Below are 15271 nucleotides of genomic sequence, written 5' to 3'. Positions count from 1 at the left end.
TATTTCAACTGTCATGGCTACAAGGTCGACGTCTGCAACCTGTTTGATGAAAAGTCCATAATTGAATTGTAGGATTGGAGGTCACCTAATCGCCTACTCGAGGTCCATTCACAGGGTTCGCTATCCCATCACTAAAATGATTTTGCATCAAGTTTTTGGTCCATTCAGGGTGGTGGAGCAAGTGCATGTGCTTGGAGGATCAGACCATGTGTTGGCCCTAGTTGCATTCCAATCAAGGCATGATACTGTTGAAGCTTTTAGAGAACTGCATGGCCAAAATATTTATGATGGATGTTGTCAGCTAGACATCAAGTATGGATTATCCCAAGCGCGTGAAGCCACCCTGGACACTATCCACCATGACATCATAAAGAGTCTGTCGTCCACTCTTGCCCAAGCTTCCGCTACATCCACCATCTCTAAGGAGGCAGTCACCAACCCTGCCCTTGCTGATGCAGCCTCCCTGGCCATAGATGTCGCCCCAAGCGACATCAACATCCACGTGGTCACTAATTGCTCGATAGAATGCCCGACCCGTGTACGGGCCGACTTCGACATCCTCGTCCCAACACCGACACCATCGTTGACCTCTACGCTGCTCGTCATCAACAACCCTAGCCCAATGGCCTTGAGCACGATGCTTCTGGTGCATGTCAGCCTGACCGCGCTCCAGGTGTCCGACGACATGCTTTGGAGTCATGGCACCGTCCCCAGATGCAACACCAGCATTTTGGTGTCTGGGAACGTCTTCTCAACAGCCTCTTCTTCACCCACGACCACAATGATGCTCAACATTGCCCTATTTCCTCACATGCGCAAGGAGCAGACACTGGATGTCGAGGGGCATTAGCTTTTTTGCCACCGATGACCCCCCAAGTGGCATAATATTTGTCTCCTTGCCCCACATGCATAGACTCAATGCGGCCCGCATGTTATCCTCAGCAACAATTGCTACTTCCAGAGAGTGGCAACTGAGCAATTATCCCCCCCCCCGGATGTCGATGGCGAGCTACCGGTTTGGGTGCAGACTGCACACGTGCCCATCAGCATAGGCTACATCCTCTGTGATGTGGTCACCGGATCCATTGGCCCAAGCGGCAAGCAGACAACATTAGTTCTTTGGTCGTTACCAATGAAGTGGATCAACTAGCATCCATGGTTGCCGCCTGTGCAAGTAGAGATCAATGGAGGTGGTGTTGTCCTTTGGCCAACACCATGGCCATCCTTCAACATAGCTAACGAGGGTGATGTAGTCTGGTGTTTCGGTTGGCTCTAGAAGCCCCCATGGCTACCTCCGCCTCGACAAATTTTTAGGTGTGTGTCTGTTGACCTTATCGAGTATCTGGAATGCAGCATGGTAGTGATACCAGTGAGTCTTAGATGTTCTGAAATTTTTATGTCTGTTGCGCTATGTCCTGGAACACCAATGATTACACACGAGCTACTATCATGCTTAGGATGTGAGCTAATTATAGAGCAAAAGCAGTGGAAGTGTGGTGGCATTTGTCGGCCTGCCTTGCTTGAGGGATTCAGGCTAGAGATTATTAGAGAAGACCCTAATTGTCAGGTGCTTGCTAGTGTAAATTCACACATGGTTTTTAGTTTCTATGCCCAATTGCAATTTTCTGTAAGCTCACGCAGGAGTGGCCCTTCTATTGAAATGCTTGACTAGGCAGTGCTCTTCTCTATGAATAGTTATAGAACCTGGATATTGATGCAACTGAAGCATGGGGAAGATGGCTACCTATCAAGCTGTTGTTGGGTGCTGCATGTTCATGCTAAACTTTGGAACACTGATTGCATGCTAGTTGAGCTATTTGTACAGCTTATGGAGAAGTCGGGGATACCATCTATGCTCATGAGAATCACCAGGGGCACATGAGTTGATGAGCAATTGTGTGAGTAAAGGCTCCATTTCTAAGCAAGATGGTGTGGTTGAGATTTCAAGGTGGCTTGCTTGTATTGGTGGTTTTATCCGCACTGCATTTTCTGGAGCTGCTACATCGGGTGGTGGTAAAAAAATTATTATCAGTCAAGCGAACACCTTGGTACTATTCAACAACAGTGGAATTCAAGTGGGAGTTATGGGAGTGCAAAATGCACATATAGGTGCTTGGTTTTGTGGCAACTACAAACGGGAAATGTGCAAGATTGATGTTAGATTGCATCTAAAGGATAATCAACTGTTGATTGAAGTGTTGATTGGATCGCCTAGAGTTTTACTGGAAAATGTGAATGAAATTGAATCGACGGTGTCATGGGGACCATGAGGTCTGTAGCTACATGAGCTTTCCATCATCAGGCAGGAGTGGCACATGGGCAACGCCAACCAGGTGTGCGCGTGTATATCCACCGGCGTGTCCCGCCACATGCTCTACCTGCTTGACCAGGGTTGGCCTGTGTACCTCAGTGAGATCAGCATCGAGCATCTACACACCGGCGAGCAGAGCATCCAAGTTCCATGGGATCCTGACAGTGCGACGATAGTGGCTCCGCATTTCAAGGAGAGGGGAATGTCAGCACCCAACTAGATGGCGCGGCTAGTGCTAGGCTGGCTACTGAGACCACCAAATAAAAAGTCCATCATCAGACGAAAGAAGGCATCAAACAATAGAATACCAAAACCGAACTACCTTTGTTCTTCTTCTACCTCGAGTCTCCTTCCTCTATCCATGTTCTTCCTCCTGGAGATCCTTTTGATGTACCTTTAGTCTTCTTTGATTCCTTTCTTTGTTGCCTTCTTGCACTCCACCCCTCTCATATTTGTATCCAAAACTCAGCTGCAATTGCATCAGTGTTGTTGCTATTGGAATCAAGGAAGGAGGTTGTTAATAGAAGGAAGCCGATAAGCAGCCCGATTCTTGATCAACGATTGATATTAGAAGTCGTGTACCTGTTCACTCCATTAGATCGTAGCCGTCGATCTTGAGATTGATGGATTAAATAAAAAGGTTTCAGCCTAGTCACCCTGCCACGTCAGTGTGCCACGTCGCCATTTTGTCCCACATGACAGTCCACGTTAGCGCCATGTGTCACCCACGTGTCTGCCACATCAACCACCAAGCCTAGTCAGCATGCTACATGATGATGTCATAATTAGGGTTTTATAATTAAATTTATCTGTTAATTCTTTTAATTAAGTAATTTTGCACTTAGATCTCTAGACTTTTTGTTTTCACAAAAGACCCCGATTAGCTACTGTTATTTTGCGTTTTATTTATTTACATATAGATACTTGAACTTTTACAAATTTTACAAATAAACCTCTAGACCTTTCTGATTTTACCAAATAGTCCATGTTCTTTTACGGAAATACCCATGGAGCTTCAAACCCTTATAACTTTTTCGTTATAGCTCCGTTTTAGACGATTCTGGCGCTCACGCTATCGTAGTAAGTTGTACTTTCTGTTAGTAAGCTTGTCTTAGACTTTTGATTTGGTTTGGTGTACTGTTATTAGTTGTTTGTGCTTGCTTGTTTCTAGTTGTCGCGATTGAATTAGGAGAAAAGCAGCGTGTGAGCTTGCAAGAGCAGACTTTCGACGTTTGTGAGCAACCTGTTGTTGAAGGAAAGTGTCCTTGACCACGTTGATCCCATTGTAGGTAAGTGTGTCCTTTATTTGTTCAATTGCATGCTTGTCAATATGAATTCTATGTTTAGTGTTTACTAGTACTTTTCAGATTATCCTTGTCAAGAGTAGACTTGCTTAGCTCTATTGTTATGGATATGGGTGGGTTACTAATAACTCGATTAAATGTCTATGCAACATAAACCAAATTGAGTAATTTTTTATAGCAACATGAACCAAATTGAGTGATCTTTTATAGTAACATGGATCATAGGGATCTAGACATGTTGGTTTGAATGGTATGATTGTTGTGTGTGTATTGGGTAATATGCGAGTACCTGCTTTAGATCTTAAGGACCGATTTTTGAAACAAGTAATCTGGCTCAACAGTACAACCACGAGGCTAATATGGGTACGACCTGACTGAATAATTAGTGATCTACCTAACTCTATTGACACCAATTGGCTGTTGAGTGGTACAAGAATGGACATCTACAGTGGATGGAATCCCTGTTAGCGGTGAAATATTAGTGGGTGTATGTATATTAGAAGACGCTTTGTAAAGGCCTTGTGGTAAGACCCTGACTCTATACCTCGGAAGTGTGAAGTAACACGAGAATCACGGCTCGTGGGTAAAGTTGTACAATCTCTGCAGAGAAATAAAACTGATTAATCAGTCATGTTCACAGTTAAGAGCGGTTTGGACTTCTTCATGATTATTGGGAATCTTGGATGATTGGTTTTGGTAGTCAGGTGGTGGTGACCCGATGAGTTGATAGCTGGGTATGGAATACGTGGTGAGTTTGGTAGTCAGAAGGAATCTGATGAGCTGTGTCTTTTAAATTCTTATCGTCATATATAGTAAATAGGATTGTTATACCTTCTTGAATCCTAAGTTAGAATTGCTTAGTTGCAGTAAACAAGAGTCAAGCATTCCTTACCCTAAACCCTCATGTAAAATTTTTCCACACTTGTTGAGTATTCTATGTACTCGCAATTGCTATATCCAAACAATGTTGCTCGGTCAGAGAAGATTTGAAGACTTCGCAGAATACGGCACGTTCTAGGGTGTGTTCATTGTTGATTGCCTGTGGTGTCGCCCAGAAGATTGAAGACTACAAGTTCCGCTGCGTCGCTGATCTCTTTTTGTTAGAACAAATATATGTTTAAGTTAATGATATTGTTCTGTTATTTCACTATGACGTCAATATATGCAAGTAACTTGATTCTGGCATACATATAGATACATTCAGTTTGATCTTAAAACTGTGACATAAGTGGTATCCTAGTCATATCAACCTAGAACGTAACCTTAGATAGTCTAATCAGCCTCTAACAAAGAGCAAACCTTAGATCATAAAAAGTTCTCTTTAAAGACTTCCTTTCTACCCACCATCCCAGAGTATACCCCAGATATCCCGTTCTCTTAAGGTTCTAAGGATTGTCCCTTAAGCCAATAATCATTTAGTATCGCTTTAGGTCGTTTGGTGTTTTTGGTTTTCTTGGTTGTGACTGTTTGTTAGCTAATAGGAGAACTAAAGGCTAGCCGTGTATGCCCTAAGGTAAACCTTAAGGGGGGGAGGGGTAAACTTTCCAACGAAACTGATAGTTGAAGATACCAATGGGATAAATGTCATTCTTGAAATGGACTTTCGGGCTAAGTACAATGGAGTGATCGAGTGTGGCTGAAGAATAGTCAGACTCACCAATGGAGGAGTCTAGATCGAGTCTGTGGTTGATACCCCAACAACAAAAGTGAAGTAGCCTACCAATTCAAACTGCCACCTAAGCCCGCTGATGTATGCGATGTCCTTCACACCTTAGTTCAAGAAGTGCCTATAAGTGTTGGAGAAGCAACTGCCACGAGAAGATGATGAATCACGAGAAGACCTTGCCGATGAAGAATACACAAGCAAGATTGTAGAGCGTGTAATCATAAGCAAGGTCGCCAGTGTGGTGGAGCAACTGCCTAGAAGCAGAAACTGCGAAAAAGCATGATGAAGATTCGAAGACGAAATTTTCTCCAATATTCATCGACTAGTCAGTTGACGGACCTGCCACCGGATCTCATGCTTAGGATACCACCATGAATAGTTTTAATCAATCATTTAGAATCATTTTGCTTCCTGTAATAAGTGAACTACTTGAGTGATAAGTTTGCTTAGTAATGTGTGCCTGATGCGAGCTGTAGGTCGCTTTTGGCATCTTGTCCACAGTTGTATCCCCTTTATCATGCTTTGAGTTTAATTTAGTTGAATCATTGTCCTTCCAATCCTATCTTATGTTGTTACTCAGCTTTTCCACTCTTGTTTCCAAACTTCTCTTTCCGATCTCCGTCAGATGGTGAACACCTAGTAGAGTTTTCCATCTCTTCTCCGATCTTTCTGAATCTCGAGGACGAGATTCATCCTAATGGAGGTAGGTTTGTGACGTCTGTTTCCCCCCTCCCCTCTAATATCTCTGTCTAGTGGGCCCCACCATTATCCTTAACCTTCCACTCACCCTATCCGCCCGAAACCGCCGCCACGACCTCCCACATGACTCGGCACACTCCCCCCGTCTACACAACCATTCCCTCCCCCCTCGCGACTATACAACCTGCAATTGAACCCTAGTTGAGCTCCTTTTTTCTCCACCGTGCCCAAGCCCCCAAACCTCGTCGATTTCTCCCCACCCGAGAGCTCTTGTGCCATCGTCGAACCACCACTGGGATCCGCCACCATCGCCACCGCTCTCCATTGCTTGCCACACGCGTCCGACTTGTCAAAAGAGTTCGCGTTGCCACCTTGGTGTTGTTTTGCCACTTGCCGAAGACCCTTGACGACGACGGTGAAAGTTCCAGCGTCACCCGAGCCTGCATTGCCGCACTAGAGCCCAACGCTGCCGTTCGTGTCGCCCAAAGGAAGAAGGAAGCAGGTAAGCTGTCTGATTCTTGATCAATTACCGAGATTAGAAGCCGCGTACCTCTTGCCCCATTAGATCATAGCTGTCGATCTTGAGATTGATGGATTAGATTTAAATAGGTTTCAACCCAATCACCCTGCTATGTCAACACGCCACGTCATCGTTTTGTCCCACGTGGAAGTCCACGTTAGCGCCACATGTCGACACATGTCGCCTACGTGTCTGCCATGTCACCACCAAGCCCAGTTAGCGTGATGACATCATAATTAGGGTTTTATAATTAAAAATTATCTGTTAATTCTTTTAATTAGGTAATTTTGCACTTAGATCCCTAGACTTTTCTATTTTCACAAAAGGCCCCTATCAATTGTAGTTGATTGGCTATGGTGTCGCCCAAAAGATTGAAGATTACGCTTAGTTCTGTTGTATCGCTGGTCTCTTTTTGTTAGAACGAATGTATATTTAAGTTAGATATTGTTATATTATTTCACTTATGACGTCACTATATGTATATAACTTAATCTTGTTATACATATAGGTACATTCGGTTTGGTTTTAAAACCTAGTGTGACAGTTGCTGCTATATTTCAACCGTCTGGTTTTTTAGGGTGACGATTGGGAGTCGTTGGATCTTCAACCTCTTGCTGCGCCTGCCTCTTGACGCCTGCTCCGCTCCCCCACCTCCACCCAGCGATGCTCCTGCAGTCGAATCCGCTACCGCCGTCTGTTGCTGCACTAATCCAGTTCCGCTGGGCTGGCTCACTCACCCTTCCCTAGCACCACCCACCAACTGTCCTCCGCCGCTCGCGACCAGCAGCATCCTCCACCGTGCTAACTTGCTGCCATCGACCTTCCTCTAAGTCTACCGCCCGTCGAAAAGCCACCATCGCTGACCCTAAAGCCCTAATCCCGTCACCACATCTCCTAAATTTAAGGCATTTGAATTTTTCTTTGCTTTTGCTTGTGCTTCCCTAAGGGAAAAGCCCCAAAAAGGGCCAAAAGAGCAAGGCCAAAGCCAGTCAACTGTGCGCGCTTCCTTCTCACGAAAATGGCAGCAGTTCTTCCTGTGTTGCTCATGCTCGCCCACCTCCTCTGGGCCCATGGTGTCACCGCCTCCACGGCCGCGACGCCGCCGCCCCTCCCTGTCCTGCCGGTCCCCTCCTACGCGCAGCTCCGCTGGCAGCTCTCGGAGATGGCCCTCTTCCTCCACTTTGGGCCCAACACCTTCACGGACTCCGAGTGGGGCACCGGCCGCGTCGACCCCTCCGTGTTCGCGCCGTCCACGCTCGACGCCGGGCAGTGGGCGCGCGTTGCGGCGGCGGGCGGGTTCCGCCGCGTCGTGCTCACGGCCAAGCACCACGACGGTTTCTGCCTCTGGCCGTCGGCGCTGACGAAGTACTCGGTGGCCGCCTCGCCGTGGCGGGGCGGGGCGGGGGACGTCGTCGGCGAGCTCGCCGCCGCCGCCCGCGCTGAGGGGATCGGGCTGGGGCTGTACCTCTCGCCGTGGGACCGGCACGAGCCGGTGTACGGGGACACGGTCGCGTACAATGAGCATTACATGGGCCAGATGACGGAACTGCTCACCAGGTGTGCTGATTCTTGCGATCGAATGGCAGGATTATTGCTGTTTGGGGTTAAGTTTAGCCCTCTGCTTGTTCGGTTGCAGAAATTTGTAATGTTAGTTTCCTTCGTTGATGGCTTCTTGGATTCGGGAGTCATCAGCGCTTAATTGCGGTGCCAGATGCAAAGAAAAAACCTCAATTTTGTGGCGCTTCCTAACCCAAATCCGCTGCCCTTTGCCATTATGATGATGTGATATTTGATCCTTCCTGTTTACTAATCTACCGAGTGCATTGCTTCAAATTCTGGGAGGTTGAGTCGACGCGGCCATTCCCCCCACAAAGAAAAGGAGAAGGAAAATTTTACCTAGATTCCAGATTTCGTAGTGTTCCGTTAGCATTCATATTCATATGCTTTGTACTCAATATATTGCACACTTAGATATAGAATCCTGCATTACGTATAATCTAAAGATTCTGCCTTCACATATGCAGGTATGGAGATGTGGAGGAAGTTTGGCTTGATGGTGCGAAGGGCAAGGGAAAGAAGATGGATTACATGTTTCATGCCTGGTTTGCCCTTATACATCAGCTACAGCAAAGGGTTGTTATCTTCTCAGATGCTGGACCGGACACTAGATGGGTAGGAGATGAGGCAGGGGTTGCGGGTAATACTTGCTGGTCTCCCTTCAACAAGAGCTCCGTGACGATTGGGCACATCGTTGCTGAGTAAGTAACTTAGCAGTACTGATCAAGCAAAAGTTCAAAGACTGGTTAATCTTCTCTCGATCTACTGTTTATTTGAGTAATTTGACTGTAAAAGATAATCTGTAGTTTATTTTGACGGGTGAAAATTTCCATCATGACTTTGAATATTGATTTGGAATGAGACAATTGTTCGCTTGTTACTTAGAACACACTCCAAAGTTAAATTACATTGTGCATGGGACCAGAACTTTAACTTTTCCTTCCAGGATGACACTACAGTACTATCGCCTACCATTGCAATGATAACTTATTTGAGCAACCACTGTCCTTGCAAAGTAGATGGTGATAATATTCTATCCAAATAAACATTGCTGTTTTCTTCTCTTTGAAGATAAAGATGAGGATCCATGAGATCAGACAATTGGTACTTGGTTAGTGTGCACTCGTCATGATTTAGAGATGGAGTGTGCTAAAATGTGTGTACTACAATGTTTGTACAAGTTCAAATTTTAGTTAGTCATGTAGTTAGGAAAATCTACAATGCAAACTGTAAATTTGGTGATACAGGGTTTGAAGTTACACTGAGTCAGAGAATGAAATGGGCTATAAGAATGTGTGGACTTAGATAGTCATAGTACAAACAGTGAAACTTGTTACTCATGTTGAAACTCTAGTCAAAACCCCTTGTGCAAAGCAGAACCTGGACTTGTGCTGCTTCATTTGTTTACTTATGTTCTAAGTATAACAATGATGTACATGAAAATGTTATGCACGATATATAACCTGTAGTTGATATGCATCTTTTTTAGAATCGATGTCATTGACATCTCATGTCGTCACTAAAAAAATTGCAGTATTTCTGTATTTGAGAGATGATTGATTAGAGAGAAGAATGGTTGTTACTGGCGAGCATCCTCTTTCCCAGTATCCAGTTGTCTGACTGAAATACCTACTTTATTGCCAGATATTCGCAGAATGGGGATCCTTTCGGGGAAGACTGGGTTCCAGCAGAATGTGATGTTTCCATCAGGCCAGGTTGGTTTTGGCATGCCTTAGAGAAACCAAAAAATGCGACAACTCTGCTTGACATATACTACAAATCAGTTGGTAGAAACTGTCTCCTCATTTTGAATGTCCCTCCCAATTCATCTGGCCTCATTTCCGATGAAGATGTGCAAGTCCTTCAGGAATTCACTGAGATTCGCCGTAGAGTTTTCTCTCAGAACTTAGCTGCCAATGCCACTGTCACAGCAAGCAGTGTGCGCGGTGGGCTGGACAATCTGCAGTTTGCACCCTCCAATGTGCTTGAAGATGGCATATACTCCTACTGGGCTCCACAGGAAGGGCAAACCTGCTGGGAAATGTTTGTCGACCTTGGGCAATATACTCCCTTCAACGTGCTCCAGCTCCAGGAGCCTATCGAGTTGGGACAGCGTGTGATAAAGTTTCATGTGGATACCCTAACAGATGAACGGTGGCAAACGATTATTGAAGGCACGACAATTGGGTACAAGAGGCTAATACAATTCCCAGTCATTGAATCTCGATACCTGAAGCTAACTATTGACAGTGCACGCTCGGATCCACTGATCTCATTCTTTGGTGTCTTCATGGATCCCTTCTCGAGCAGATATAACTTGGAGAATCATGGTAAACCACCCAGTACAAATAGTAGTGAAGTTATAATGTTGAGGACGGACCATGCTTCTGGCAACAAGAGTACTGCCACAATGTAGTGGCTGAGCATAGTTCTGTCATGTAAAAGTACAACTTGTGGTCTGCCCTGGCTAATTCAACGTGCCAGAATCACTTCACTTGTATTGATTTTTTTTTTTTGTAATTCTATGTTAAATTGGACTGGAGAAGGGTCATTTGACAGTGAGCAATGTGTGTGTGTCTCCAGTTTTGCTTGTCAAAGCAATCTGAAACAAGAACTCCACTTTCTGCAGCCATAGATGGATCTGTTCTTCCCCAGACAAATTGTTCTTCTAAAATAATTGAAAGGAAGAAGTCCGATTGCACCTCCAACTGTCACATAAGTCCGATTTTCAACATTGAATTACAAAATTAGACATCCTACAACCTTCAAGTATCGAAACCGGATAAAATACCCTTCCACCCAAACCACTTCGATTTCAGTACATGTCAGCATGACGTGGCAATGATTTTTGTTGATGTGACAGTGATTCAAGGTTGAAAATCAAACTTCTGTGACAGTTGGAGGGTGTAGATCGGGTTTCTTTGTAAAAAATAATTGTAAAAATAGGTGACTAGACACATGTCGACACGTGGACTGCTGATAGGTGCATGTCGGTAGAGGGCCGGCCGACTAGGGTTGCCACGTAGGATCCTCGTCGAGCGGCAAGAGCCTGTCGGTAGTTGAGTGGCCGATAGGAGGCCACGCGTCCCAGTCAGCAGCTGGCAAGCCGACAGGCCCAGTTAGTCACTCGCTGGTCGAGATGCCAAACCCTATCGACATCTGAGTTGCCGACGGGTTAGGCCTATCGACACGCACGATTGTTTTAATCGAAAGAGATCAACTGTGCCTTCTTCCTCATGGAGAAAAGAGAGGTCTCATCGGTGCCGGCTGGAGAAGAAGAGAGAGGCGGCGAGGGAGAGGAGAGAGAGGCGACGGGGGAGAGGAGGAGGAGAGAGAGGGGCAACAGGCAGGCGACCGGTAGCGGCCAAGGTTGGATCAGCTTTGACCGTGCGGTAAGTTTTTTTCTTTTTTTTTTCAACCGAGGTGGATAGGTTATATTTAGGTTAATAGTTAGGTTATATTTAGGTTTACACCCTCCAACTGTTACATAAGTCTGATTTTCAATCATGAATCACTACCACGTCAGTAAAAATCATTGCCACATTATGCTAACATGTATTGAAACCGGAGTGGTTCGGGTGCAGGGTGGTATTTTGTTCGATTTCATCACTTGAGAGTTGTAGGATGTCTGGTTTTGTAATTTAGAGTGAAAAATCGAACTTATATAATAGTTAGAGGGTGTAAATCGGATTTCTCCCTATTGAAATATGTCATCAGAAACTTCTTCTGTACTAGTTGCTGTTGAAAGATTTTAGCAGCAAGCCAGGGCCTTTTCTTTGGATGAAGTATATGGAGAGTGATGTAATAACAACAATGAACCTCCTTTGAAGCCAGGGCCACGAAACAGCTTTGTGATTTCTGAAGACTGGACTTGACAGAAACCTTCGTAGGCGTAACTACAACTTTTACGTATCCTTCTCCTGAAGACGAAAAGGAGCGCTGTGACCTTTTGCCGTGTTCCACCAGCACTGCTGCAAACTGTAAGACCGTAACCAGTAACCATGGCTCCGACTCGCAGCCTCGCAGGCGCTTGTCCCGTCTTCATCGAAAAGGCACACCTGCTGCCGCCGCCGCACGCCGCCGGCGACCATGTCCGACCAGGCGCCTCCCTACGCGCCCCTCCCCCTCGTCTCATCCCTTCCCGCAGATCCTAACACCAGCCCGTCCCCGAGCCCCACCCTCGTCCTCCCCAACCCTGCCTTCCTCAACAAGCGCAAGCGCACCGGATTCCGCCGCAAGGTCCCCTCCGGGTCCCTGGCCGCCCCCGCCGCGGCCCCCGCTGCCACCTCACAGCCGCCTCCCCCCGTATCCGCCGCCGACGACATCATAGTGATCAACCGGGAGCCGACCGCGGAGGCCGTCACCGCGCTCACCGCGGGCTTCCCTGCGGACTCCCTCACCGACGAGGAGATCGAGGCCGGCGTGGTCTCCGACGTGGGCGGCATCGAGCAGGTGAACTACATCCTTATCCGCAACCACCTCCTCGCACGGTGGCGCGAGACCTTCAACTCCTGGCTCACCAAGGAGCCCTTCGCGCCGCTCATCCCTCCCCACTGCGACCACCTCCTCACCGCCGCCTACTCATTCCTCGTCTCCCACGGCTACGTTAACTTCGGCGTCGCCCCGGCCATCAAGGAGCGCATCCCCAAAGAACCCACGAGGCCCACCACTGTCGTCGTCATCGGCGCTGGCCTTGCTGGTCTCGCCGCGGCGAGGCAGCTGGTCGCATTCGGGTTTAAAGTGATCGTCCTGGAGGGCCGCAAGCGGTGCGGTGGCCGCGTGTACACGAAGAAGATGGAAGGCGGTGGGCGCTCGGCTGCTGCTGACCTTGGCGGCAGCGTGCTTACCGGGACATTAGGGAACCCGCTTGGAATTGTGGCGAAGCAACTCGGCTTGCCGATGCACAAGATTAGAGACAAGTGCCCACTTTACCGGCCGGATGGTTCACCAGTGGATCCAGAGGTGGATAAGAAAGTGGAGATTACGTTTAACAAGCTTCTTGATAAGGCCAGCAACCTGCGTGCATCCATGGGGGAGGTGGCAGTAGATGTCTCGCTCGGGGCGGCGCTTGAGACGTTACGGCAGGCAGATGGGGGCGTCTCCACACAGGAGGAGATGAATCTGTTCAATTGGCATCTCGCAAATCTGGAGTATGCCAATGCAGGATTGCTGTCGAGGCTGAGCCTTGCATTCTGGGACCAGGATGATCCATATGACATGGGTGGCGATCACTGCTTCTTGCCTGGTGGCAATGGGAGACTTGTGCAGGCCCTTGCGGAGAATGTGCCAATTGTTTATGAGAGGACGGTGCACACTATAAGGTATGGAGGGGATGGGGTGCAGGTGGTTGTCAATGGTGGGCAGGTATATGAAGGGGACATGGCGCTATGCACAGTTCCACTTGGGGTTTTGAAAAATGTAGGCATCAAGTTTGTACCTGAGCTGCCACAAAGGAAGCTTGATGGTATTAAGAGGCTAGGCTTCGGGTTGTTGAACAAGGTAGCCATGCTGTTTCCACATGTTTTCTGGAGCACCGACCTTGATACCTTCGGACATCTGGTTGAGGATCCAAGGCGACGTGGGGAGTTCTTTCTGTTCTATAGCTATGCGACAGTGGCTGGTGGTCCATTGTTGATGGCCTTGGTTGCTGGTGAAGCTGCCCACAATTTTGAAACCACGCCTCCAACTGATGCTGTCGGCTCAGTTCTTCAGATACTGAGAGGTGAGAGTATAACTTTTATAATCAAAGTTTGCATTGTTATATAAGTGAGTAGCTGCATAAGATAGTAATTCAAAATCTCTCAGAAAGTCACAGGTTACTTTTAGAACAGATTAATTATTCCATTCACTTGCATAGATGGCACATCAATGGATTTGACTGCTTAAAACCTGAGGATTTTTTTTCTACCACAGGTATCTATGAACCACAAGGGATTGAGGTTCCAGATCCTCTACAGAGTGTTTGCACTAGATGGGGCACAGACTCCTTCAGTCTAGGTTCATATTCCCATGTTGCTGTTGGAGCATCTGGAGATGACTATGACATATTAGCCGAAAGTGTTGGTGATGGGCGGCTTTTCTTTGCTGGTGAGGCTACCACGAGGCGTTACCCAGCAACAATGCACGGTGCATTCATCAGTGGCTTGCGGGAGGCTGCTAACATCACACTCCATGCCAATGCCCGAGCAGCAAAGACTAAAGTGGACAAAAGCCCATCGACAAACACACAGGCTTGTGCTGCTATATTAATGGACTTGTTTAGGCAACCAGATTTGGAGTTTGGGAGCTTCTCTGTCATTTTTGGAGGAAAAGCTTCTGATCCGAAGTCCCCAGCTATTCTAAAGGTGGAACTTGGTGGCCCTCGAAAGAAATGTGCAACTGAAGGGGCAAAGGCGGAACAGCACCACTCAAACAAATTGTTGTTTCAGCAGCTCCAGTCACATTTTAATCAGCAACAACAACTTTATGTTTACACATTGCTATCGCGACAGCAGGCTATGGAGTTAAGAGAGGTTAGAGGAGGTGATGAAATGAGGCTGCACTACCTCTGTGAAAAACTGGGGGTTAAATTAATTGGCAGGAAAGGTCTTGGTCCTGGGGCAGATGCTGTGATTGCATCCATTAAGGCGGAACGTAACAGAAGTCGAACAAAACCTGGCCCCTCAAAGATGAAGGAGTCTCTAAAGCCTAGATTTGCTGCATCATGATCACTGACTGCCACTATTTCCATTCTTTTCAGCCTGACTACCTATAATTGATATATCAATCAGGTAACGAAGGTGTCATTTGGATGGAGCATCCGCTAGTATGTGCTAAATTCGTTCCAGCCTTCCAGGCCAATCCTGCATCACATATCTGGCGATTGTTTGAGTAAAATAGATTGGGAGTTCTCCTAGATTCCTGTAATTTGCATCTTTTTTTCAGAGAGAAGCTGTTGTAGTGAAATCTGGGGATCCAGCACAGCTTATTGTTTGTGGTGTAACCGCTAATTCTTGAAGCTTGTAGGTGGATGTTTTTTCGTAATTTCAAATTGAAATAAGAATGTAGATGGTTACATGGTTTTAGATATTTGGGATGAAACATGTATGCCCCTTTTTCTGGAAACACTTCTATGCACAAATGAGATGCCACCGAAACAATGAGTTGTGGCCTTTTCTTCGTTCTATCGTTACTAGTTCATGAATCATGATCAAGCAGCACACCTGACAACAAAT

At 46.7% G+C, this 15271-nt stretch overlaps 1 protein-coding gene across 1 annotated transcript; it reads left to right on the top strand.

The window, feature by feature from the left end:
- Positions 1–7433: 7433 nt before the first annotated feature.
- Positions 7434–15125, top strand: LOC133889758 (lysine-specific histone demethylase 1 homolog 3-like). The gene is made up of 5 exons (XM_062330227.1): positions 7434–8057; positions 8525–8758; positions 9702–10469; positions 12548–13779; positions 13971–15125. The coding sequence occupies exons 1-5, from the start codon at positions 7519–7521 to the stop codon at positions 14762–14764; spliced, it is 3567 nt and encodes a 1188-aa protein (XP_062186211.1). The 5' UTR covers positions 7434–7518; the 3' UTR covers positions 14765–15125.
- The last annotated feature ends 146 nt before the right edge of the window (positions 15126–15271 follow it).

This window comes from Phragmites australis, chromosome 13 (assembly GCF_958298935.1).
Source record: "Phragmites australis chromosome 13, lpPhrAust1.1, whole genome shotgun sequence".
NCBI lineage: Eukaryota > Viridiplantae > Streptophyta > Magnoliopsida > Poales > Poaceae > Phragmites > Phragmites australis.
This window is presented reverse-complemented; position numbering and strand designations above follow the sequence as displayed.